This window comes from Plenodomus lingam (assembly GCF_022343315.1).
Source record: "Plenodomus lingam strain CAN1 chromosome Unknown contig_6, whole genome shotgun sequence".
In the NCBI taxonomy this organism is placed as follows: domain Eukaryota; kingdom Fungi; phylum Ascomycota; class Dothideomycetes; order Pleosporales; family Leptosphaeriaceae; genus Plenodomus; species Plenodomus lingam.
In genome coordinates, this window is record NW_027093966.1 from 940,962 (window position 1) to 966,637 (window position 25,676).

At 39.8% G+C, this 25,676-nt stretch overlaps 1 protein-coding gene across 1 annotated transcript; it reads left to right on the plus strand.

Moving 5' to 3' along the window:
• The first annotated feature begins 10,106 nt into the window (after positions 1 to 10,106).
• On the plus strand, positions 10,107 to 14,196 carry IAQ61_009559 (uncharacterized protein). Its single transcript, XM_066098435.1, has 3 exons — positions 10,107 to 11,148; positions 11,458 to 12,008; positions 12,067 to 14,196. The coding sequence occupies exons 2-3, from the start codon at positions 11,470 to 11,472 to the stop codon at positions 14,003 to 14,005; spliced, it is 2,478 nt and encodes an 825-aa protein (XP_065951594.1). The 5' UTR covers positions 10,107 to 11,148; positions 11,458 to 11,469; the 3' UTR covers positions 14,006 to 14,196.
• Positions 14,197 to 25,676: the final 11,480 nt, after the last annotated feature.

The window sequence follows — 25,676 nt, forward strand, 5'->3', positions numbered from 1 at the left end:
CCTAGAGGTATTAGTTAGGTTTTTATAGCAAACTCCGACACCAAGACTTCCCATGGTTAAACAATCAGAAATAACATATTTTAATTACGCCGTTTCCGATGAGGGTGTATAGATGTGATACTATATATGTTAGTGGTGTGGTACGAGGGGCACTGCAACGGAGGTGGACTATGGTAGGTAATGATAGTGTTGGCGAAGTTGCACCGTACCATAGTGATCACTAGGGGTATGAGCAGTGTGAATCATGCTGTTATACTTAGCGTGGATGGGTACCTAGAATCTTAACTTTATGTCAGCTGCACGGCTGTGTGTCCCATCATTCACTTGCAGTTTTGTCGGTTTTTTATCATGTGATTGGTGCGACGGACAAGTGATGAAGTAATTTGTCACCTCTGTCTTAGCGTGTTAAGTTCTATACTATTATGATGCTGATGGGCAGTGTCTTTCTATTTGCTATCAAGTCTAAAGATCAACCTTGTGCGTTATTAGAGCAAAATACGATCTTGGACATGGTAGCCCGCGTGTAGGCATTACATATGTCTTATTGGGTAAGGTATGGGGTGGACTATAGAGCATGGATGAGATTGTAAACAGTAAGATTAATATGCTACAATACCATTAAACGTTGCTTTAGCATACGTATGTACAGATATGCTAAGTAGATGTCCTTCGTTGTGCGCATGCTTGACGCTACCAGCATAATTCCTGCAATTCAAGCTTAGATTCTACAAGCGTTTAATGCCATGAACACACATACTTAGTATGTACATATTGTATAAAACTACGAGTCAAGAAGCGACTGCCTATACTAGTGTGAGTGCATCAATTACTAAATTGCTACGGGATTAAGCTAGAGTCCTGTAGGGCTCTATGTAGGATGTGCTACCTAGATCCTTCCGGATGAGGCTCTCGCGGGCTCTCCGCGTATTACAATGGTGCTTCTTTGTAACAATAAGCAAGTGTTAAAAGGATTGATCAGAAGCTTAGGAATGAATTAGGAGATGGATAATTGCATCGCAACTATAAGATGGAGTTCGTATGTATAGAGCTCGAGTTTGGCATTAGAAAGATCCCAATGAGTATATCCATGCTCGTTATGGTCTCACCTTGTATTGAAGGATGATTTGGCATCAGGATCAGCGCCTCACTCAGTAATTGCAAGTCTGGCGAGCAAGCTAATAAAGATCATTTTGTAGATCAGGTAAGCAAAGGCACTGGTGATCGGTGTCGTGGTGCTAATTTTCAACAGCAACTACTGTAACCCATTTGCTAGTTCTCTACTCTAGTCATATCACTCATATAGAAGGAAACACGACATGTTACGGTCTGATTAGAATATACGGAATTGGCCCGAAGTCTGCCATAAAGCGAGATTTATCAAGGACCCATAGTATGCCAAACCAGCGTTTGAAATATTACTGTGGACAACATGATCCACCACAATATATGTAAGCTATGTACAGCACTAGATCCGTGTATGCTAACTAGAAAATATTTAACCAGGGAATGACAATGGATTGCAAACTTTGACAAAAGGACCAAACGCCAGATGCCGGAGCAACAACCGCGTACTGTACAAAACCATTATCATTTCCTGATAAACAACCGCGCCAAGGAGAATTTTGGCGTGGCGTCAAGTGGTGCAGATATGAACATTTGCCGTCACAGGAAGACTCGAACCCATGGCAAGATGTTTTCGGCGCATGCTGTCTTTCTACCAATAGCCCGGGAAAGTGGTGTAGTGTCAATTATTAAGGTTGTGATACATCCTAATGCCAATCCTTCCTGTACCTAGCTAAACAAAAAATCAATGAAGATGAGACGCTTCGTAATTACGCCATTTCCTGCGTCCATCTGTACACACGGCAAACGATAGTACCATCGCAATCAATCAGAGTGTCTGAGTGGTTTGCGGGGAACGGGATGCATATTCTCTATCATCATGTGGTTGGAGCGCCACGGTAGCATGCGAGAGAGCAAGAAGGTACACTGTAGGTGTAGATCTACCATAGTAGAGCTGGCACCGTTTTGTTACCTTTTTGGTTCAGTCTGCTCACTGCTGAGGTCTATGATGCCGACGGGGATATACTTTCGGCTCATTGTCAAAACCCAAATTCCACGTGTTGGTTCGTCGAGAGGAAAGGCGATCTAGTACATTGCAGGCCGCTTGTAGACTACAATTACATGCGTCTTGTTGGATGAGTGGGTGAGGTGTTGGCAGGATTCGAGTATGAACGAAGCGGATGGTCGGCATTGGACATTGACATGTCGCGGTAGGCCATGGTATTTTCTGCATGTCGACTTTGGGATAGCTATACTTAGTAGCTGCAGGACCAAACGAAACTCGCCATGCAGATGCCTTTCGCTATACTTGACAGCTACCAGCATGAATTCCCGCAGTATCTTCGAATACGGACTCCAGGATGCCTAAAGCAAGTGCGGATGCAGATATTGCATCGTCATGCTCATGCTTCACAGCCACCAGCAGGACTTCCTGCAATTTAAGCATAGATTCAGAAGGCCGTATCGTATGTACATGGTATGCCTGATTAGTGTGGTCAGATCCAAGGTACGAATCAAGCAATGTTCATCCATTTAATCTTTCCGATCATCCATTCAGGGGCTTCGTATTGCGCAGGATGCAGGATTCAGGGTCACGTCATTGGACGTTGCCAATATGCGAGTCGTGAGTTCGGCCCTTTGGATTCAGAGGGACGACGTTAATAGATGTGTTCATATGGAGTTAGTATGTAGGAGGCAACACTATAATCTTCTTCACGTAAAACTCTTCTTGATCGTATATGTACGTGATGGGTAGTGCAATTGAAAAAAAGGGGGCGGGGGGAAATCCAGTAATAGCCCTGGTATATCCACTTCATTCTGTCATCGCTTTTACAATATGATCGGTGAAAGCTCGAGGCCGAGGGAGAGACGATGACGCTTTTCTCCACCGAGTTACAGATTCTAGGCCGAATAGGGATTCCCAAGCGGATATCTACTGAGTATGTTGGACACTGGGCACAAGGGGAAAACCCAGCATCGTTTGTTTAGTAGAACGGGGGACGGCGTTCGGCACGTTCGGCCCTACTAAAGTGTCGAAAATTCATCGTGTGGTTATGTACGAAGATCCACATGGCACCACGGGGCAAGCGAGTGCGACGCAGCCATGACGACTCCTGAGTAAGTGCTAGTCGATAAAGATAGCTTAGTATACATACCGTTATATTAGACATTGGTAATCGAATCTGGCAATGGCAGGGGTGAGGAAGAAGTGTGTTATCCATGAGCCGGTGTTACAACGTGCCCCGCGTGTCGCGACAAGGCCAAGACAAGCCTGGCTCCTCGGGTTGAGAAGGTGTGGCGGTGCTGGCGTCAACTTTACCCAAGGTACAACAGTATTGTATTACTCACTGACAGCTGGATCAGGATGTGCCTAGGTACTAAGTATGCTACAAATACTGTGTAGCTTGCAGCGGGGAGGACGCCATCGGTCACATCTCGACCTCAGCTATCAGCAGTCCAAGCCGTGGCGGCGGTGGTGGCATGTCATATGACCATGGGTTTAGCGTCGGGCGACTTGGGCTTTACTCCGAGTGGTTAGAATATCCCTGTAGGTTCAAGTCCACGTCACAGCGGCAAATTTTTATAGTTATATAAACTAGCCTATAGTTAAGTATAAATTAGGGTAATTTAAGCAAGTAAACGCAGTTTTTATTACTATCTTTTTTAAATATATTCTAAACCTATTCTTAATAATATATAGGCGTTCCTAAATACTATACTAGAGTTTAGTATAGTAGTACTAGATAATATATCTAAACTAGATAGTAATATTAGAGATAAATTTAGGCAACTATATAAAGTGCTAGAGGAGGATAGTAGTAGTAGCGTTAAGGAAGTAAGTAAAAGTAAATAGAATAAGTTTAGAATAGGTTAGTAACACGTTATAGGGGCATAATATATACCTTACTTATAGTAATAGTTAAGGACTACTACTTATACTAGCAATTATTAAGTATATAGCTATTCTCCTAGTATACCCTTAATTATATAGCTAAGGGTATAGGTATATAATACTAGTTTAGCAATATAAAGATAGCTCTTACCTAATAAGAGAAGAGGTGCTTATATAGGCTATATAGGTAACACGTTAAGAATATGTTCTTAAATTATTCTAATTCTAGTAGGTACAATACTCCCGCTAGTCTGTCTATCTTAACAGGCCTATAACTTTACTATTCTTTAACAGCTAGCTAGCAAGCTAGTATAAATACTAATACTCTAGGGTAAAAGCGTGTAAGTATCTTAAGAATATATTACAAACGTGTTCTTATTATATTATTAATAACGTATTGTATAATTAGATCTAAACCTTAAAAAGTATAGTACCTAAGAAAATTCTATAAAGAGAACTACAAATAAGAAGCTATTATTATAGCCTTATTAAGCGCTTCTCTTTAAGGATTTATAAGGACTACTAGGTATCTTATTATTCTATAATAAGGACTATAGTAAATTAGGTAGGGAGCAAAACTTAAACATGTTTAAAATATATTAATAATAAGTTAGCAAATTGTAGAACAGGCTTAACTATACATTAGCTGTTAGAACTACAGCCTAATATCTGCTACTAGGAAAAAACATTATTTTAGTTAGGTACCACTAGAGGTAGACTCTATATATCTATAAGGTCTTCTAACTAGGGAGATATTAAATCTTTCTAGTAGTCCTGCTTTATATTCTATAGTTAAGCTATAGTTAAGCTAGATAAAGAAGTATAGTAGGCATATTACAACCTATTCCTAACATGTTCCTAATATATTCTAGGCGTTAATTATCTATAAGGGCAAGGATCTCTATTTAAAATCCTGTGTAAAGTTACCTTCTAAGTAATTATACTAATAGATATAGTAGTAATACCTTTTTTTACTATTATTTCTTTTAGTATATATATATATATACCTCCTCCTCCCTTAACACTATCTAATAGTAATATTAAGGAAGTAGTAAAGGTGTTGTAGCCTATGCTTACTCTATAGCTTATATAATATAAGTTGTTTGTAACCTATTATAAACATATTCCTAACTTATTATAGCCTAGTTCCTAAACTTAACCTAGCTCTAAACCTATCTCTAACTTAAAGGTTTCTATTCTATTAAAGAAATATATATTAGCTTTGCAAATAAAGATAAAATCTTACGTATTATAAAGCGTGAAAAGCTTCTATAGTTCCTATTTAAGAGTAGCCTTAGAGGAGTATACTATAAGTAGAGGATAAAGTATTAGGATCCTAAAACTATACATAGTATAAGAGAATAGGTTTAGAACACGTTGCTAACACGTTACTATAGGCGTATATATAGCAAATCTTTATATTAAGCTTAGGTAACTTAATTATTTACCTTTTTAAAGAGCAGGTATTAATTCTATTAGATTAAGATATATTTTAGATAGATATGTTATATAAGAGGTTATATAGGGCATAGGTAGAGATTCTAATAGTAATCTTCTACCCGCAGGAAAAGAAGCGTACGTATTAAGAATAGGTTTATAACATGTTTCTAACACGTTGTAGTTATTACACTTAGCTAAATTATTATAGATAAGGACATAACTAAGATGTATTAAGTTACTATTACTAACTTCTTTTAGAAGTATAAAGCACTTATAAAAAGATAAGTGTTATAGAGGCATATTTACTTATAGGGATTCTATAGGACTACTATTAATATATATAATAAGTAGATAATAGGCAAGTTTTATAGTGCACTATAATATATTTATAACGTGTTTCTAACTTGTTTCTAGGACTTAGGCGCTATCTCTAGTTAATTAATCCCTATAAGTGTAACTAGCGCTAGCAACTTTAATCTTGTATAAGATTTTATTAAGTACATCTATAAAGAAGTATTTATAAAGTATATAAAAGAGAGCTAGATAATACTACCTCTTTACGTCTAAGTGAATTACTATAGGTATTAATAGTAGAGGAATACTTTTAGCTTACTAACCTCCTCTTATATAAGTAAATATATTCTAAACCTATTCTAAACGTGTTCCTAACTTATTCTTATATAATTAGAACACGAACCCTCTAAAGATACCTAAAACTAGGCAATCTATAAGAAAAACCTAGTAATTACTACTAGGATTATATAATACTGTAGTAAAATATTAAAAGAGGTATAGGAAAAACTAGAATCTTATTTAAATATAGCTAAGCAAGCAGGCTAGAAAGGATATAAAACTAGTAAGCATGTAAGTATTCTTAAGGCTACTTAGAAGTAAGTTTATAACCTATTCTTAACCTATTAGAATTATATAAGTAATATTATATAGTGCACACTAGATAGATCTATAGGATATAAAAGAGTTTAAAGCCTAAAGCAAGTTTAGAATACGCTATAACTATAGAACTCCTAATAGGCTTAAGCAAAGGTACCTTAAAAAGCTTTAGAGGGGAGAAAGTAAGTCTTATACTAGCGTTATACATATTTACTAATTAAAATGTATTTAGAATATATTTAGAACGCGTTCTATAATAATAATAATACTCTAGATAATAATAAAGCAAGTCTTACTATATCTAACTTAACTAGATATATCTTAGTCCTAATAAGAAATAAAAGAGCACGCTTAAAAGCCTAAAGCTAGAGGGCAAGTAGTAGAGCGGTATTAGAAAGAAGTTTACTAGCCCCTTTTCTATCTTCTTTACTACTAGGCTCTTCTCCTCTACTAATAGTAACCTAAAGGTATGCTTCGCGAAACACGTTTATAATATATTCCTAACTTATTATTAGTCTATAACTATAAACTTTATAATAAAAGGCTCTTTTTAGTAATTAGGCTCTAAAGGAGAGAAAAGAAAAGCTAGAGGTAGATAAGGAAGAACTTATATAGAAAAAGGCACTATTTAAATTATAAAAGGCATAGTTTAAACTTAAGAAAAAGATAGCTACTTTTTATATAAGGTAGGGTTAGTCTATAAATATAGTAACTAGTTCCTAACTAGTTCTTAATATATTCTAGTCTATTATATAAGTATATATAAGTAGATAAATATATATTCTTTCTTCTTCTCTTTCTTCTTCTTTCTTCTTACACTCTATAAGAACTTTTTATATTTAAGAGTTTAATACTATTTTACTATCTATCTTTCCTAATATTATTAGATATAACTAGTTAATATAGTCTATAAAGATCTTTTAAAGTTAGTATATAATAGAACGCGTTAGGAACACGTTATAAACTTGTTCTAACACTAAGTAGGATTTATACTAGTAATATATTAAGCTTAAGTTACTTCTATCTAATACTAGGGCATTCTCTCCTATAATATCCTACCTAAATAATAGGTGTATAGTATTTCCTAGCAAGCTTTTCTACTAGGCTATTTAGGCTAGATTAGGGGTATAGGAACTTTGTAGAGTATATATATATATAAGTTAGAACACGTTTATAATATGTTAATAACTATTTTAGCGTTGCTTCTCTAATAGAGGTAATCTTATCTACTACCTTAAAAGGTATTATCCTAAGGTTTAAATAGCCCTAGTAAACTATAGCAGAACTATAATACAAGGTATTACAGAAGCAAGGATCTTCTATAGGAGCTTAATAGTAAATGCTTAAGAACGTGTTCTAAACATGTTAATAATACATTCTCTGCTAGTAGAGTAGACTATACTAAGTGCCTTCTCTAAGGTTTAAGAACCCTCTAAGATAGCTAGTCTATAACAAGAAGTAGTAGCTAGAGTAGAGGCTAAAGAGGAAGTAGAGAGTAAAGAAGAGGAGTAAATAGTTGCTCCCCTTTACACTATAAATAATATTTAGTAAAAGTAGTAAAAAGGAGATATAAGTCTAGTCTCTTAAAATATGTTTAGAATATATTAATAATATATTATAGCTAGACACCTATAAATACTAGATTCTTCTTTAATCTAAGGGACTACTAGAGCTTTATAATACCTATAAAAGTTAAAAGAAAAAGTTATATACTATTAAAGGACCCTATAAAAGTAAATAGTACTTTACTTTTAGTAGATAGAAAAAAAAAGAGAAGAGTAGAGAGTTTATTTTAGTAATTACTACTACCCCTTTAGGTTATATGCTATTATATATTATTTATTAGAACCTATTCTTAACACGTTCTTAACGTGTTCCTACTTATTACTATTATTATCTCCCTCCCCCTCTCTAGTATCTTCTCTATCCTCCCTATCCTCCCTAGGCTCTATAAAAGCATACTACAAGTAGAACTAGGTAGCATTCTAGTAGGAATTAGTAAGGTCTACACTAGTATTAAAGTAACAGTCTTAAAACACGTTAGGAATAGGTTAATAATATATTATAAATAACTTACTATAGCTAGGATAATTATAAGCGTAGATAGTATAAGGAACCTAATAACCTTAAATTCTTAGTAGGGTAGATATAGTAATAAAGTTAAGCTATAATAAGTTAGTAATGTGTTTTTAATAGGTTCTTACAGGCTATACCTTATTACTATTATAGCTACTACAAGTCTTCTTCTAAATTATATTTAGGAGGGTATTAGCATTTATAGGGGGGCCTATAGTAGCTACTAGCTAGGCTTAGAGAACTTCTATAAAATATATTAGTAACAAGTTTTAAATATATTCTAAATAACTTATAGTAAGGAGTATTCTAGTAATTATATATAACCTTTATATAGAAGTCTATATATATTAGTATAATAAGTTAAGAATAGGTTAATAATATATTTACTCTTTGCCTTATAGACCTCTATTATAGAGGGCTAGCTAGTCTTCTTAACTCTACTAACCTTATAGTAGGCTATATTAAGCCTATAATCTTTTTTAGCATAGGTATATAAAGTGCCCCTAGTACCTAGAATAGCCTAAGAATATTAGAACCTATTTAGAACACGTTTAGAACCTGTTCTTACTCTATATAAGGTGCCCTTATTATTAATCTTAGTATAGTAGTAGCACTCTCTACTCTCTATCTTAACTACCCTATTAGGGCTAACTATAGGCTATACCCTAATATTATTTAGGACGTAGCTAAGGGCAAGGTACTATTAATAGTACTTCTATAACCTATTAAGAACATGTTCTAAACACGTTTTAATCTACTTACATAGGATAAGAGGGATACGTTAGTAATAGGTATAGTAGCAGTAGCTTATAGTATTACTAGTATAGAATATATTTAGAATAGGTTTAGAACACGTTGCAAAATCTTATAGTATAATATTTAGTTAACCTCGCTTAGCTAGCTAGTAGAGCTTGGCACAGCCTAACCCTATGCCAAATACGAGTTCACGCAGCGCTAATTCTATGGTCATATGAACTGCGCCCTCGTGGCGGCGCTGGCGCAGAGACCAAGTCAGACGTGGCGCCATGGCCCCCGACATGGCATATGCTTCTCGAGATTGGCAGGATGCTGTCCAGTGACCTCGGGACTCCTGGTTCTCGCAATTTCAACACGAAGGCCCCGAATCCCAAAACGTGCAAGATGAGACCGGCAGGAAGCGGGCCATGAGAGGCCTGTCTGAGAACACGACCAACACGCTTTGTCGTTTAGGTCATTTTTAGGTTCAACAGAGTGCTGACGAAGACGGCTGTTGGCTTACTCCGGCATCTCACCCAGAAAGCTTGTTGCGTCTTCCCCGTCCAGTGACGGGCTGATCGGAAGAATTCGCATTGTAGGTACGAAGCGATGAAAGGCCGCCCCGCAAAGCCACCACACTGGATGCCTATCGAACAGATACGAGCTGCGAGTGCAGCTGAAGCGCAATTGCCAGTGTCTGCGCGCCGCCGACTTGGCTGTCTCTCGCATGAACAGGCATGCACCATTCTGTACTCGTGGGATGTTTCTCTTCTCATTTTCGAGGAATGCGGGGCGTTTGTGTTTCAAGTGGCCATGGCACTCTAGCAAAGGTAGCAGAGCATGTACTTAATTTCTCTTCTGTGGCGACAACAAAGTCTTGGTGTTGGGAAGTTTCCTTCGGCACACGTGACCGCTAGTTGAAGGACTGTTACCTATGAAGATATAGTACCCCTGAGTAACACCAACCCACCGCCCTCCGCCCTAGCACACTAGTCCTGTTCCTGGAAGATGTGTGTGTGTGTGTGTGTGTGTGTGTACTACTGTGAAGACATGGCTGTGAGTATGTGTTCATCTGCGTCGACCTGGTATGTATTCTCTCTCTCTCCTAGGGCTACCAGCTACTACGGTATGGGATAGTGCAGATGCACTGCATTCTCTAAGGATGGCTGTCAAGCTAGGTACGGTTGTCTCCTGAAGCTTGACCTTCTCAAGCACTGCACTAACTACCTGGTATCGTCTCGCCTTCCCTTGAGACAGCACTCGGCACGCCTTGGAAGGCCTTGCATCGCCCAAAGATAAAAAGCCTCTGTCTTTGGGCGTGCCGGTTGAACGGCCTCCGGGGACGTTCATCAAACGGATTCCACTTGCGGAACAAACACGAGCTGGCTGAGGAGAACGCGCTGCCTTGATTCTCCACTGGCGACTCGCTAGTCGCTCGATAGATGATACAAGAGGGCAAAGGCATGCCGCTTGGCCGGCTGAAGAGGAGCCAGCGTCGTCACATCGGCTCTCTCAAGCCAATCCCTGCGCCCAGGAATAGACGGGCGACAAAAGCGTGATCCCCGCGCTGATCAGACCGTGGCTGGGGTTGCATTGGCTCTGCACCCAACGAAAATTGCCGCTGAAGCCTGATTCCCACAACTGGATGCGCCTCACAAACCTTCCATTGGCCGGGCCCAGGGCCAACCCTCCTCCTGTTTTCCTTCATCCGCAACTAGCTATGGCCCGAGACCTGCGTAGGGACAATGGAGCGACTCCCGTGAACGTGGCTCCGTTGCCCGCAATAGGTACATAGTTACTTTAGCCCTGCCGGAGCCCATGATGCCTGTCCCTCACTTCTGTCGCTGAAGGCACTCCTTTAAAAGTCCCTTGTCCTCTCAGCACTCACCCTTTTTTTTCTGCTCCAACGAAAACAGTCTCTCGTTTAGTACAAACTGTCGTGTGTGTAGCTGTCACTCTTTCCAGCTACCTCCTCTTCACACGTATACAACACTCGGTTCCACCGATCGGGTTGTGTACAGAAATAGTAATACCTTAATCCTGCTCTTCTGGTACGTTGCTTCCCCATCCTCAGGTGCCACGAGATCCGCACACTGCAAGCCCACACACGCACACATCATGGTTGCTATGGTGTGCTCCGCAACCGCTCCTTTCTGTTTTGATGCAGCAAACCCAATGCAATCTCAAGACAAACTGGATACCACCCTGTCTTGACAACCTGTCAATGGGTATTCAATTGTCCTCGGCTTGATCTCATCACTACACACCTATTCCTTCGACTATTCAAAATTTGCTTGATCCTCGTCGTTTGATGGATCTAGCAAACCACATCTTCACATAGCTTACAGTTGGTCCTTTAGATCCCATACACCATGAAGGCCTCGCTCTTCGCTCTCGGCGTCCTCGCCGGGACGTCGTCGGCCATGATAACATTGAACTGGGTTCAGCCACTCTGTGATTGCGAGAAACCGGAGGAGATCAAATGCTTGACTGGCCAGTTTTGTACCATAGACAACATTTGCAATGCCCTTGTCGTGGGCCAGTACGCCTCCAAGGTTTCTCGCTCCCACCTCGTCGACCATCCAGCTCCGGCAAAGAGACAAAACAAGTACTCTGTCGATGGCAAGTGCGGACCTTCGAATGGAAACTTGCTTTGCGACCCCAAGGCTACTGCCTACACCGGTACATGCTGCAGCTCATATGGCTGGTGCGGTAACACACCAGCCCACTGCGGTGATGGTTGCCAGTCTGGCTGCAACAAGGACACTCCTGCTCCTCCTGCTCCTAAGCCTTCCACCGCTGGTACTCCAGCTGCTGCTGCTCCCCGTGACGACGGTCGCTGTGGAAAGGATTTCGGCGGAGCCTCTTGTGACGCCAAGGGCCCCTACGGCGGCTGCTGTTCATCATACGGGTGAGTCCAATCTTCGACAATCAACAAAGCATGAACACCCTTTGCTAACTGGTAACAGATACTGTGGAAGCACCGAGGGCCACTGTCTGGTCTCGAACGGCTGCCAGAACGGCTGCAAAGACGGAAATCCCGCCCCTAAGCCTGTCGACTCTCCTGCTCCTGCTGTGTCCCGCCCTCCATCGTCCACTACTTCTGGTGAGCCCGTGCTTGGTAAGCCCACGACACCTGCTACTACACCCACGGATGACGGCAAAGCCACAACTGATGGCAGCTGTGGTGCTAAGTTCGGCAACACTGTCTGTGGTAACTGGGCTCAGGGCTCTTGCTGCTCGATGTACGGATACTGTGGTAACACCACTTCCCACTGCGGTGAAGGCTGCCAAAGCGGCCCTTGCCTCAACGGTGCCACTGTCCCTGCTCCCGGTCCTAGCCCTGCTCCTGCTGCCCCTAAGCCCGGTACCCTCGAGATCAAGGGCAGGTCAGGTGTGCCTGCTATGCACGCTGGACTTATGCCGAACGGCAAGGTTGTCTTCTTGGACAAGGTCGAAAACTACACGGAAATGAAGCTTCCCAACGGCCAGTTCGCTTACTCTTCCGAGTATGATCCTGTTACCCAGAAGTTGACTCCACTTGCCTACAAGACCAACGCCTTCTGCTCTGGTGGTATCTTCCTTGCTGATGGCCGTTTTGCTTCTCTCGGAGGTAACGCTCCTCTGGATTTCCTCGATCCCACTGTCGGTGATGGTTTCCGCGGTATTCGTTTCCTGACCCGTTCCTCTTCTGATGCTTCTCTCGACGGAAAGGCTTGGGACGAGCCTGGCACCCAACTCGATACTCCCCGCTGGTACGCCTCGGTCCAGATCATGCCTGACAACTCCATCTTCGTTGCCTCTGGCAGCAAGAACGGTCTTGATCCTACCAAGCCTGAGAACAACAACCCCACCTACGAGATTCTCAATGCCAATGGTACTCCCCGCGGTGTCAGCAAGGAAATGGAGATCCTCAAGAAGAATCAGCCTTACTACATGTACCCATTCATGCATCTCATGAGGGATGGTAATGTTTTCGTTCAGGTTGCCAAGTCTGCTGAGATCTTCAATGTCGCTACCGGCAGTGTCGTCCGTCAATTCGCTGATCTTCCTGGATCCTACCGTACCTACCCCAACACTGGTGGTTCCGTTATGATGCCACTGGTTAGCACCAACAACTGGCACCCTGACATCATCATTTGCGGTGGTGGTCCATACCAGGATATCACTGCCCCCGGTGACGCATCCTGCGGTCGCATTAAGCCCCTTGACGCCAACCCCAGCTGGGAGATGGACGCCATGCCCGAAGGCCGTGGTATGGTTGAGGGAACTCTTCTCCCTGACGGTACCGTTGTCTGGGTGAACGGTGCCCAAGAGGGTGCTCAAGGTTTCAAGGTTGCCCAGAACCCCGCTCTTGAAGTCCTTCTCTACGACCCCAACCAGCCCAAGGGCAAGCGCTGGACCACCGGTCCCACGTCGACCATTCCTCGCATGTACCACAGTGTCGCTCTCCTCCTTCTCGACGGTACCCTGCTCATCTCTGGATCCAACCCCGTTGAGCAGCCCGTCCTCAAGGCCACTGCTCAGGACCCCTTTATCACCGAATTCCGCAACGAAATATACACTCCTCCCTACCTCCAGGGCAACCCCACCCGCCCTTCCAACGTTGTCCTTTCTACCAAGGACCTCAAGGCTAACCGCATGACTTTCACCGTCAAATTTGACGCTCCTCCCAATGCCAAGAACGTCAAGATCTCCCTTTACTACGGTGGTTTTGTCACCCACTCCGTCCACATGGGTCACCGCATGTTGTTCCTCGACAACACCGGCTTCAAGGCTGGCCAGAAGGCTCAGACCGTCACCGTCACTATGCCCCCCAACAGGGCCATTGCACCCGCTGGTCCCTACGTTGTCTACGTTGTTGTTGACGGCGTTCCAGCCATGGGCCAGTTCGTCAAGGTCTCGTAAACGTCGGCACACTTATGAATGTCATGGTGTTGCCAAATTTCCCTTTTCCAAGCACGCAACCTATTTTGTAGTGTAGTTGGCATAAAGTGTCACGCGACGTTTTGCTTTTGGCGGAGGAATGGTGTTCATTAGAATAGGATATCTGTAGTGTACGATCCTAGCACGCAATAACAAAAAACTCAATTCCTCAACACCATCATTTTCCTATGTACGATGCACGCGAAGTGTGGGGCTCGGTTTTCGTTCTTTTTTTCCCCTGCTGCACCTAACCTTTGAACAAATCCTCCATCTGTGGAGTCGTAAGAACATAGTCATGCCCGCAACCCGTATACATTTACATATACATACACTCTATGTTGCTATCATGCCCACTCCATATCATTCCCCTTGAGATATAGTTTCATTCCGCTGGTGCAATAACAGCATCTTCATCCACCTTCACACTTTCGTCCCTGAAGAGTTCAGTCTAGTCTTCGAGACAAGGGCTCCCCTCCGTAATCGCTAGTGGAATATCTTTGCCGGCCTTCGGATATACATATATATATATATATATACACACACGCAGTAAAACTATGGCGGACCGCTCCGGCCTCTCCCACGAGATCAATACACAGATGACATTAGGCGCGTCGATGCGTTCTTCGAATAAACCTGTCGGCGCTATGAAGGTGGAGGGCTAGACGAGGGGATGTATATTTCTAAAGCTACAGGTCGTTTCATCCTTTCAAAAAAAAACATGCGATGAGGAATTGATGGAGATTTGGGGGGAGACCATGGCTCAGAGGGTGAGGGGTCTATGGGGGTAAAAATATTTGCTTTAGGCGCTGGACGTATAAACTGCAAGGCAACACGCTTTCCGGTGAAAATGTGTTCGAAGATTGGGCTTTAGATTTTGCAAGGTGGGAGATGGGGAGGATGTGTATGGTAGGGTATAGATTGTAAGTGGTGGCCAATTTGGAATTTAGTGGCAGTGATATGTATACCTTGGGTATGGATTCGGGTACTACATACATACACTGTCACTCACTCTTTACAGAGCAGATATTCAAGTTGAACCGCGTAATAAATTCTCTGAATACCAAAATCCACCCATATACAGATCTTGATCATTTCTGCCCCCCAAGAGAATTGTGCCCGAGTGATACGCCTGTTCTCAACCAGCAGTACCACAATCCCTTTCTATAACGTTCAAAACTACAATCCCGCACGCACCCACACACCCCAATCATGCTACATTTCTCACAAATGCAATGAGCCCGATAACCCAAAGCGCTCGTGCAGTCACTTCACACCTCTCCATTGCCCACTATACGTCCAGCCCCCCATGTATTCTCCGGAATATCCTGCTATCGAATCAAATTTCATAAAAGCCAGCGTGTTGTGTTGCTAGAGCCAAGTGCCAAGCAAGGATCTGGTATCTTTTTCGACCAAAGGGGTTTGAGCTTATGTCGTGATTTGATTCACTGCTCTAGGTATGATAGTGAGATGAACTAGCTATTGTGAATTCAAATGAGCGAACGATTAGGCTCAACTACCATCCAGTAACACGCACAGATGAATGAGATTTTACTGAGTAGACTGGACATAACCCTTTTTTCTTGTTTTTCCAGGATGCAATTTTGGGCAATAGGGTGGATGCATGGCTCCGATCGCGGGCGACGCGCGGCATTGTTGGAGAGGCTTGGGATGTGCTGCTGTGTCGCAGGGCTGTGGAACGCATGATGGCGGTGTAGATTAGTAAGCATGATGTCCAGTATTCGGTTCTTATGAGAGCACTCGTAAGTAGTAATAAGTTTTGGAATAGCTCTACTGGCTACCATAGTTGAGCTTTATCCTCAATCCTCGAATAAGCCCCCGCTCATGTCCACATCATGCCCAGAACTTCTCTGGTCAGTCTCCCTCGTAACACAGTTCGTCGTCTAGGAAGATGCCATCTGTAAAAACCAAACAGTGGGTACATCTTGGCCACATGGCTGTCCTAGACTTGATCATTTTGCTAAATTCTTCTGGTAAATGCGGCCAGCACTCGACAGACTAGACGATAACTTAATGCCGCGGTCTAACACATTGCAATGGAAACCTTCACAATGTAGCTTAGTATGGTATATATAGAGAGGCAGATTCGATCGAGTGGGATATTTAATAGTAGCAATTTCCAACACGTCGTTCAAGAAACCGCCATAGTAGCTTATCAAAATCTTAGTAAGCGCTGGACAGGTTATTATTCAATGGACTGTTGAGCCCAGCTTCCGTATATGAATTAACTCTTATTAATTAGTGTATCTTCGATTACCTGTAGCTAGCAATCTTCCACGTATGCCGTGGGTAGGTTTAAGCCAATCGTAGTCGATCCAACTATTCCACACAGTAGACGTTAAATAGATCAATCAATCAATCAATCCAACTATTCCCATCATACACTCTTTTTTTCTAACATGTCCTTACCCTCTCTATGATCAATTCCTCTCCATGGAACACCGACAACTTTGCCATCTTTTGCACTTACATTGGGTTCGCAGCCATGACTCAAGGTTCACAAGCACGCTACACCAGCTTCCCTGGGTTCTGTCCCTTGTTTCTTCCATCTGAACTAGCTACTCAGCGGTAGACTTTCGGGGTCCCCACATGTCTGTGACGTCGTAATGGGGATTAGGATTCTTGAGCTTCACTAATGTTGATCTTGGCCCGTTCCTAGTAGTGATCTTTTTTATTGATATATTGCCACGAATGCTGCCCGTGGATACTAGAACTTAGCTCTTGTCTCGAGTCATGCCCTATCAATGTTTTTGGCAAGGGAAAAGCTTGAATAATGTTATGATGTGCCATGGTGATTTTTTTTGATAATGGGAATGAATGGGGAATTGCATTTTTGTTAGATTACATGGTCAAGGCTATCACATGTAGACTCTAAATCTTGTATTCTCACCTGGGTACTGCAAAATCGTACTTGCCCTGATGTTGTTTGAACGCATCTTCATTGTACAGGGCTGGCGGTGAAATTACACTGATTATCAGTTATGAGGAACATTCCATCTTTTGCGATGCTGCCACAGCAAATACCTAGCAAAGAATGGTAGACTATCAATGACATGACATGCCGTTGCTGGAATCCTGAGTCGTATGTACGGCATTGTAACCACTACCTGTACACTTTCAAAAGAGGGCATGAATGCTGTTGTCTTTTCTCCAGAAAAGCTTCGAGCATACATATTCACTTGAATGGGGGCGCAATTCGCTCATGACCCTCTGCCTTATTCGCAAGTATAGAGGGTAGGAGAGCCATACTTCCATATTTGAATTTTCGAGAACAGCCTTCTCTCGCTTTCTTCTGATGCCATTATTGAGTCAGTTTCTTAGCCGCGTATTGATGGAACCAGTGCCCGGGAAGCTAAATTAAAAGAACGATCATGTAGCGGTACTAAAAATCTTCATCCTCACACTTCGTTACCTGCAAAAAAGTAGCACTTCAAAGTGGCGCCAGACGTAAACCGGTCATAGTCTTGAGTGGACATCAATATTATTCGAATTTGATGTCGTAGCATGTAAAATCCACTTGCCAATTTGCTGGCTGTGTTTTCCGGGGAGATAAGGTTGTGCTGCATTGTTACCTTCCATATGGTACTCTACTGCATAGGATGAGCCTATTGCACATGAAATTCTACCTAATAATTTAGTTTGGATTTGACGCCCGTGAACCCTTCTCGTGTAGAGGTACCTGCCTTCTCGAGAGCCTAATGATTTAGCTGCTCTTTGACATGGTACCAGAACTAGAAAGGATGTAGCCCGGCATAAAGGGATCTTGCGTTCGCGTTCATGACTATCTCAGACCCTGCATCTGCTGTACGTGGGGCATATTTTACCTTTGCTACAGTAGGCAAGTCCTAGCCATATTCCACTGGGATACTGTATGTAGGGGTCCACTCAGGATGATACCGGAATCGCCGGCATACAAATCTTTCGTTTAAGTTCCTCCACTAAAGAGTGAAAAACCGAGAGGTTCGTGGGCATAAGGCAAAGTAAGCCTGCGATACTGGTATGAGAATCAAGGCGCCGATTCTCCGGGGATCGTGAGATGTCTTCATCAGCGAACAGCTCCACAGCTCCAGGGCTAACTCCAACCATTCTTAGTTAGAAATCGGGAAACATTGCCGGGGACTCTTCTCAGCACGAACGGATGTCCTGCATGAAGGCTTCGCAAATAAACTCAAAGGAAAAAAATCCCAAAACGTTATGTCGAGGTTTAAGTTGAACACGATCCTTGAGATTTCAAATAAAGTACATGACCATCGGAGTTTAGTAACTCCCATCGGAGTTTAGTATTTCCGGGGTCTTCCTGAAAGTTTCGGCATCTTTTCGGATAGGGTCACGACACATGCTTGAAATGGGCTGGGGGGGGGGGAGGTTGATGACATGCAGGACTCAGTGTACAGACGAGATATGACCGAAACACAGTAATCCCGTGCACGTATACACACACTACGGTACAAAACCGGTTTACAGTAGCCATATTTATCTAAAGTAGACCACAAAGTAGTTTAAGTACAAGAAGTAAACCTAAATAAGGTTTACTATACTATATATTCTATAAAGGCAAACCACTTTTTAGTTTATATATTATTAGTATTATATATATTAACTTTAGTGTCTATTTAAACATAGTTTATATAATATACCTAATTATAGGTTATATAGTAGATAGATATATAGCACCTAGGGGGAAAATTTAGTATAGATAGAAGGCACGTAGTAGGTATAATTTAGTAGGGTTACTATACAGGAACTAGTACTAGTAGATACCTAGGTAGTATAGGCGTGTAGTATACTACTACCTAGGTACGCTATAATAATAACTAAGAGACTAGGTAGTATACCTAGTATATAAAATTACAATCTAAAATATCCTATAATAATAGGTTAGTAAGTTCTATAAAGGCGCCTATTACAACAACACTCCTATATTATAGTGTAGTAGTATTACTAAAGATTATACTCTATATTATAAATATTCTAGGGTAAGTTAGTTACTTACACTATATATATTATAGGTTTCTTTAGTAGTATATTAGTTTAAAGTTAGGTATATATATATATTATTATATATACTATATTATATATAGTAGTGTTGCAGGAGGGATATTAACTAGATTACGGAGCATCTTGATCCTGATCAATCCCAATCAATCCTGGTTAATACCCCTGTATGACCCACTATCTGATCAACTGCTAGCTCACTGCCAAGTGCCTAACAAAAAGCAGGAGCTCTAGTAAGGAAGGTTTACTAATTATTTACCCTCTAGTAAGGGTAGCTAAAGCTCTATATATATAAGTCTAATTATAGTAGATACAATCTAATAATCTATCTCCTAAATTATTCCTAACCTTAGTAATCTAAACTTCTATAGTTATAAGCCTAGTTCGCGCTTTACCTTATTAAAGATTGTCCTATCTATTTAAGCGTATTATTTAACTTAGACACTAAGCTAGCAAGCTTTACTCTTTATACTATTTCTTAAGTAGAAGCTTACTTATTACTCTTCTACTATAAGCGACTAAATCCTAAAGGGGGATATCCTACTTACTAGATTAACTAATTGGCCTACCTAGTACATTTAATTCAGATACCATGCCCTAACTAAAGGGATCTAGGTAGAGGTAGACCCTAAAGCTCTAGATACTAAAAACCACTTTAAGAATAAACCTATTAAGCCTAACATGCTAATAGATATCGTGCTATCTAATATAACAAGTGAGCAGTACAAACTCTAAATAGTATAGTACTAAGCTTGCTTATTAGACTAGGTATTAACGTTATTAGTAATCTAGAACCTCTTTATATAGGTTAATAATATAGTAGATTAAGGGATCCTTACCCTAGCCTATATAGAGCTTATTAATTAAGGAAGAGTAACCCTCTAAGTACTAATCTAAGTGCTCCGCAATAACCTAGCGCTAACTAACTTAAGCGCTGTAACACTAGCAAGATTACAGTATAAAGCTTATCTTGCTAAGGCAAAGATAAGTAGCTAAGACGCTAATTACTAGTAGAAGGAGTAGACAATCCTATATACGCAAGCTAAGGTATACAACATACCTAATATTAAAGGATAGCTTATAGTACAGGATTATCTTAAAGCTCTATCTACTAGGATCTTACTAGATTAGGGTTAAAACATGTTTTAAAGGATTATTAAAAAGTTAGTAATAGGAGAGCTAACTTACAACCTCCTATAGGTTACTAAGATCTATTTATTACTTCTCTAAGAAAACGACATAAGATTAAGCTCTAAAGGTCCTGGAGTGTTTGCAACAATAGGAGCTCTACCTTCTAATTAACCAAAGAAGGAGTCTTTATGCCTATATAGTAGATCTTACCTATAGAAACCTCCTAAATATAAAAACATTATTAAAGCTTAGACTAATATAGGTAACAAGCTTACTACTACTTAATAATTAGAGATTAAGAAAAAGATTAATAGGAATCTAAAATTCAAAGAGTTAAGAAAAGCTCTAATTAAGTCCTATCCTAATAATTAAGATTATAGTAGTAAGGTAAAAGAAAACGCGATTATCTATCTAGGCAGTATCTAGGCAGCACTAATTAACCCTATGTTAATAGCGGAGAAAACAAACAGGATCTATTTAACTATAGACTTTAAAGCTTACGCTCTATTAAAGAGCACTATCTTTAACAACAGGGGTGTAGTGCACCTAGTTAATAATATAAGCTACCTAGAAGAAAGCTTGTTTAGATTAGTTAAATATAAGATAGTTAAAGCAGGAACTTAAGCTTTTCTAATCTTAGGCAGAGGGACTAGAGTAATCCCTAATACTCTTAATAGACTAAGAGGTCTAAAAATAGAAGATTTAGTGCTTACTAACGTGGTGTTAGTAGAAGGATTTTATATAAATATTGTATTAGAAGCTTAATTACTTAAAGCAGGAGTTTAGTTCCTTAGGCTAGATGCCACCTTATAGTTTAGATTATTAGAGAAGAGCGTTATATTAGCCAAGTTACTACGCAAGTTTAACTTAACTTTCCTAGAATACAAGCCCTCTACTCCTTATCTAATAATCTAAAGCATAGTGCCTAAACAACCCTAGCAATCCTAGATAACTTACCTAAGACACAATAGTAAGGAGCTTTAGCACTAATAATTAGGCTATTTAGGACCTAAGGCGCTTAAAGCTCTAGTTAAGTTAGCAATAAACGTTAGGATTAAAGGAACTCCTAGGAGCAAATGCAAGCACTACGCTATTACACATGCCTAATAGGTTATATTAAGATAACTAAGGGAAAGATTACTACGTCTATACTACTAGGTATTATAGGATCTATTTAACATGCTAATAGGTATAGCTTACAAGTAATAGATCTTAGTATTAAAGTGTGACTACTTAGGAAAGCTTTATACCTATCTACTATAAGCTAAAAACCTTAATAAGATTATATAGGTGTTTAAAAATTTTAAGAGCTTAATACTTAACTAATATAAGCTTAGTATAGTTAAGATTATACAAGATAATAATATTACAACGCTCCCTTAGCGTGGCAAATCTTGCTTTTAGATCTAGGCAGCTAACAATAGTATTAAAATTAAGAGCTTACCTGTATATACCTATAAACCTAATAGAGAAGCAGAAAGAGTAGGGCAGGAGATTATAACGAAATTAATTAAAATAAGGATTAGTGCTAACCTACTAATAAAGCTCTAGCCTAAAATTATTAAAGCAGCGACTTAGCTCTATAATATAAGCCTGTCCTATGCTTATAATATAATATCACCTAACAAAGTGCTAGATTGTTAGTTTACTAGATACTTTAGGTGGTAGTAACTAGAGCAGATTAGGGAGGCAACTACTAATCTCTACCCTAATTAGAGCGGAATATACGCCTATGGCTATTAAGCTTACCCCCTTAATAGAGATTAAGTAGCCAGGCGTTACAAGAGGGTTTTTAAGGTAAACCCTTAGGGTTATATTAGATATCTAGTAGGATACAGAGCATCTAATATATATAGGATATAGATCCCCTTACTTAATTAGATTATTATAACGCGGAACATTACCTTTAATAAGGATCTTTTCTATAAAGAGAAAGATCTAGAGTAGCTTTAATAGTTAGAAGCTTAAAAGATAGTTAATATTATTAGCAAAGATAAGATCTACAATACAGGAGAAGTATATAAAGAGCTTAATATCTTTAATTAGCTTTGTATTATAGCAGAGCAATATAAGGAGTCTAGTAAGTAAGGAGGACTAAACCTAGCGCAGGAGCTAGGGGGTAGGGTAGAGCTAGAGGAGGTAGATAATTAGGCTAGCTAGCCTAGTAATTCACAACCCCCTAAGCAGACACCTCTAGCGTAGGTACTAAGCACGGCTAGCTTAGTATAAAGGATCTATATAAAGTCCCCTTAGCTAATAGGGCTCTAAACTCCTAAACTAATACTAGAACTAAACTTTAGTATAGGAGACAAAGGATCTATATAGGTTATAGATTAGGGTCTTACTACCTAAGATAGTAGTAATCTAACTTACTTTAACGCTATAATAGGTAGCTCCTAGGAAAGACCTAGAGGGGAGAGTGCTATTAGTAGGTCACTCTATAAGAGCACAGAGATAGGTAAGGGCACCCTATCTAGCTCTTATAGGGGTGGTAAGTAGAGCTCCTACCTACCTACTTTAGGACTAGATTCTGTATCTCCTGCAGATCCCTCACAAGCGGCACCTAGAGCTCCTAGAAGAAGTAGAAAACCGCAAGTTAAAGGACTGCCACTAACGCGTGTTAGTAAGCAAGCTTAGGGATAGGACCCTAATAAACTACTAGGAGGCTCTATAAGTGTGGGGATATATATAGTAATAGATCTATTAGATATAGATCTAATTAGAAATCCCTTGCACAATCTTTTAGTATATCCTAAACTAAATACTACAATCCACGCTATAATCGCAGTAGTAATAGGGAGTAAATCTCCTAAAAACCCTAAAAGGAATACGCACTAGGACGCTCTATAAAAAGAGCTAAAATAATAGAAGGATCTCCACAACTACTAAATAGGACAGTAATTTAGAGACGTAGTATATAAAGAAATTAATACTCTGCTAAAAGCTAGTACCTAGGAGGAGATTAATAGGCTAACTATAGGAGAGTATCTACTCCTACTTAAATAGGTGTTTACATACAAGCTTAATTAGGATAGTTACCTAATTAAGTGTAAAGCAAGGATAGTAGTAAGAGGAGATCTATAGCTTACTAACTTAATTTATTTAACCTACGCAGCTACCCTAGCAGCTTGAACCTTTAGGACTATAATAGCTATTAGAGCTAAGTTTAACCTTAAGATATATTAATATAATATTATTAGAGCTTTCCTTAACGCCTTAAGGGATTAACACCCTATAGTTATCTGCAAGCTACCTAAAGAATATTAAATACCTAGGAAGTGCGTTAAGCTTAAACGAGCTCTATATAGATTAAAAGACTTACTATTATTATAGTATAACAAGCTCTTAACTACACTCTAAGAAAATAAGCTTATTACTTCTAAAGAGGAGCTATGCCTATTCTTTAACAGAGATCGCAGTATCTTGTTAATATTCTATGTGGACAATATCCTATCGCTCTATTACTAAAACTACGCAAGCTAAGCTTACAAGGTTATCTAAGCTCTAAAGCAAAGATATACTATAGAAGAAAAAGGACCTGTAAGCTAGTTTCTAGGGGTAAGAGTAATCTAGGATAGAAAGAGATAGACAATAATACTTATTTATAATAAATACATTAATAAGATTGCAAAGAAATTTAATCTAGTAGAGACAGGAAAATTCCCTGCTACACTACTATTAAGTGAAGACATTAAAAAGAGCACTAGAGAAGCCACTAAAAAGGAGATTAAGGACTATTAGGAGCGCGTTAGATTAATCCTTTACACCTTAATTATAGTGCGCCCTAATATTACCTATGCAGCCTCCTAGCTCTCCTAATACCTTACTAACCTATCTAAATAACACTTTAATGTGGTTAATTAAGTAATCATCTATCTATACTAAACTTAATACTAATTAATCTAATATAGGAAAGGGGATCCTAATAAGCTTATAATATATAGTAATGCGTTATTTGCTAATAATATTAATACTTAGTGATTATTACATAGATACCTAATCACGCTCTTTAGAGGACCTATTATTTAGAAGGTAGCTTAATAATTAACTATTACTACTTTAACTACTAAGGTAGAGCTCCTTGCGCTTAAGCAAGTAAGCAAAGAAGTAATAGTGTTAAAACGCTTTTTAACTAAAATACACCTTACTTTAGATATTACCTAGATAATTAATTATAATAATTAATAAACTATTAGGTTAGTAGTAGGTAATAATAAAAGGATCACTACTAAGCTGCGCTATATAGATATTTAAAACATATAGCTTAGGCAAGAGTATACAAAGGGATCTTTCTATATTACCTACCTACCTACTAGTGATATACTAGCTAATAGGCTTACTAAAAACCTAATAGCATAATAATTTATAAGGTTTAGGGAGCACCTAAAGTTATATAATAGTAGAGTATATATTATATAGCGTTAATTAAAGTAAGGTAGTATATAAGATCTATTAATATATAATACAAGAATAATAAACTATAGCCTACCTCTCTATTATTAACTAGGTAGCTTCCCTAAGGAGCTCTATTATACGTGTAAAGCGTGCCTTAGAGTCTATAGGGAGCCGCCTAGGTTGCCCTATCCTAGGATCTATAGGGGGAACCTTAAAGGAGCTAGAGTCCTTATCTTCTAATAAGGAGCTCTAGGCGCCCTTAGCTATAGAAGTAGCCTTACGCGTAAGCTTAGCAGTAGTAGCAGCAGCTTTTACTAGCTCCTACTATTTAGCCTTGCTCTCCTTAAGGAGCACTAAGACCCTTTGCTTCTTATCCTTAAGAAGGTCTTAGCTCTTACCCACCTACTTCCTTACTAGGAAGGACAGCGCAGAATATTAGGCAAGCTTAGGGCTATTAGTTTATTAGTATATAATCTTGCTAAGCGTTATAAAGGAAAAATTCTTATATAGATTATATATATTAGGATATAGCTATACCTAGAGGAGCACTACTAGTACTAAGTCCCCCTACTAGAAGAGTTATAGCACTTACTATTAGACTTATTAAAGAGCGTAGAGCGTAGATAATTTAGATAAGTTTTAGCACAACAAATACTAGGCTCTCTATAGTAGAAGGATCTTAGGGTCTCCTTAGGAGCTAGAGAGGGAGTAGGAGCAGGAGTGGGGGCCTTAGGAGGGGTCTAGGGAGGAGCGGGAGCTAGAGTTAGAGTTAGAGCTAGAGTAGTGGGAGCTAGAGCAGGAGCACCCTTCCTTAGCTTTACAATCTTAGCTATAGTAGCAGTAGCTGTGCACTTAGCTACTACACACTCTACTATAGCCTTATACTTAGTAGTAGCGCGCTCTTCTTTAGTAGTAGTAGCTTTAGCAACTATAGCTTTAGCTACGCAGGAGGCGATAAGGGCAGCGTAGGCAGAGCGAGCGCAAGTAGTAGGTTTTAACTTTAACTAAGATAGGTTAGTAGGGATATAGGTATAGTTTAGATCTTTAGGGTTAGATAATCTTATAACTTAAGCTATAGTAAAGATTATAGTTAGGTAGATAGAGTTATAGAGCT

Bases quoted from the DNA above. Each gene is read 5' to 3' on its own strand.
- IAQ61_009559 (XM_066098435.1), top strand. From the start codon at position 11,470: ATGAAGGCCTCGCTCTTCGCTCTCGGCGTCCTCGCCGGGACGTCGTCG. The intron at 12,009-12,066 runs GTGAGTCCAATC...AACTGGTAACAG, and splicing joins GGCTGCTGTTCATCATACGG to ATACTGTGGAAGCACCGAGG.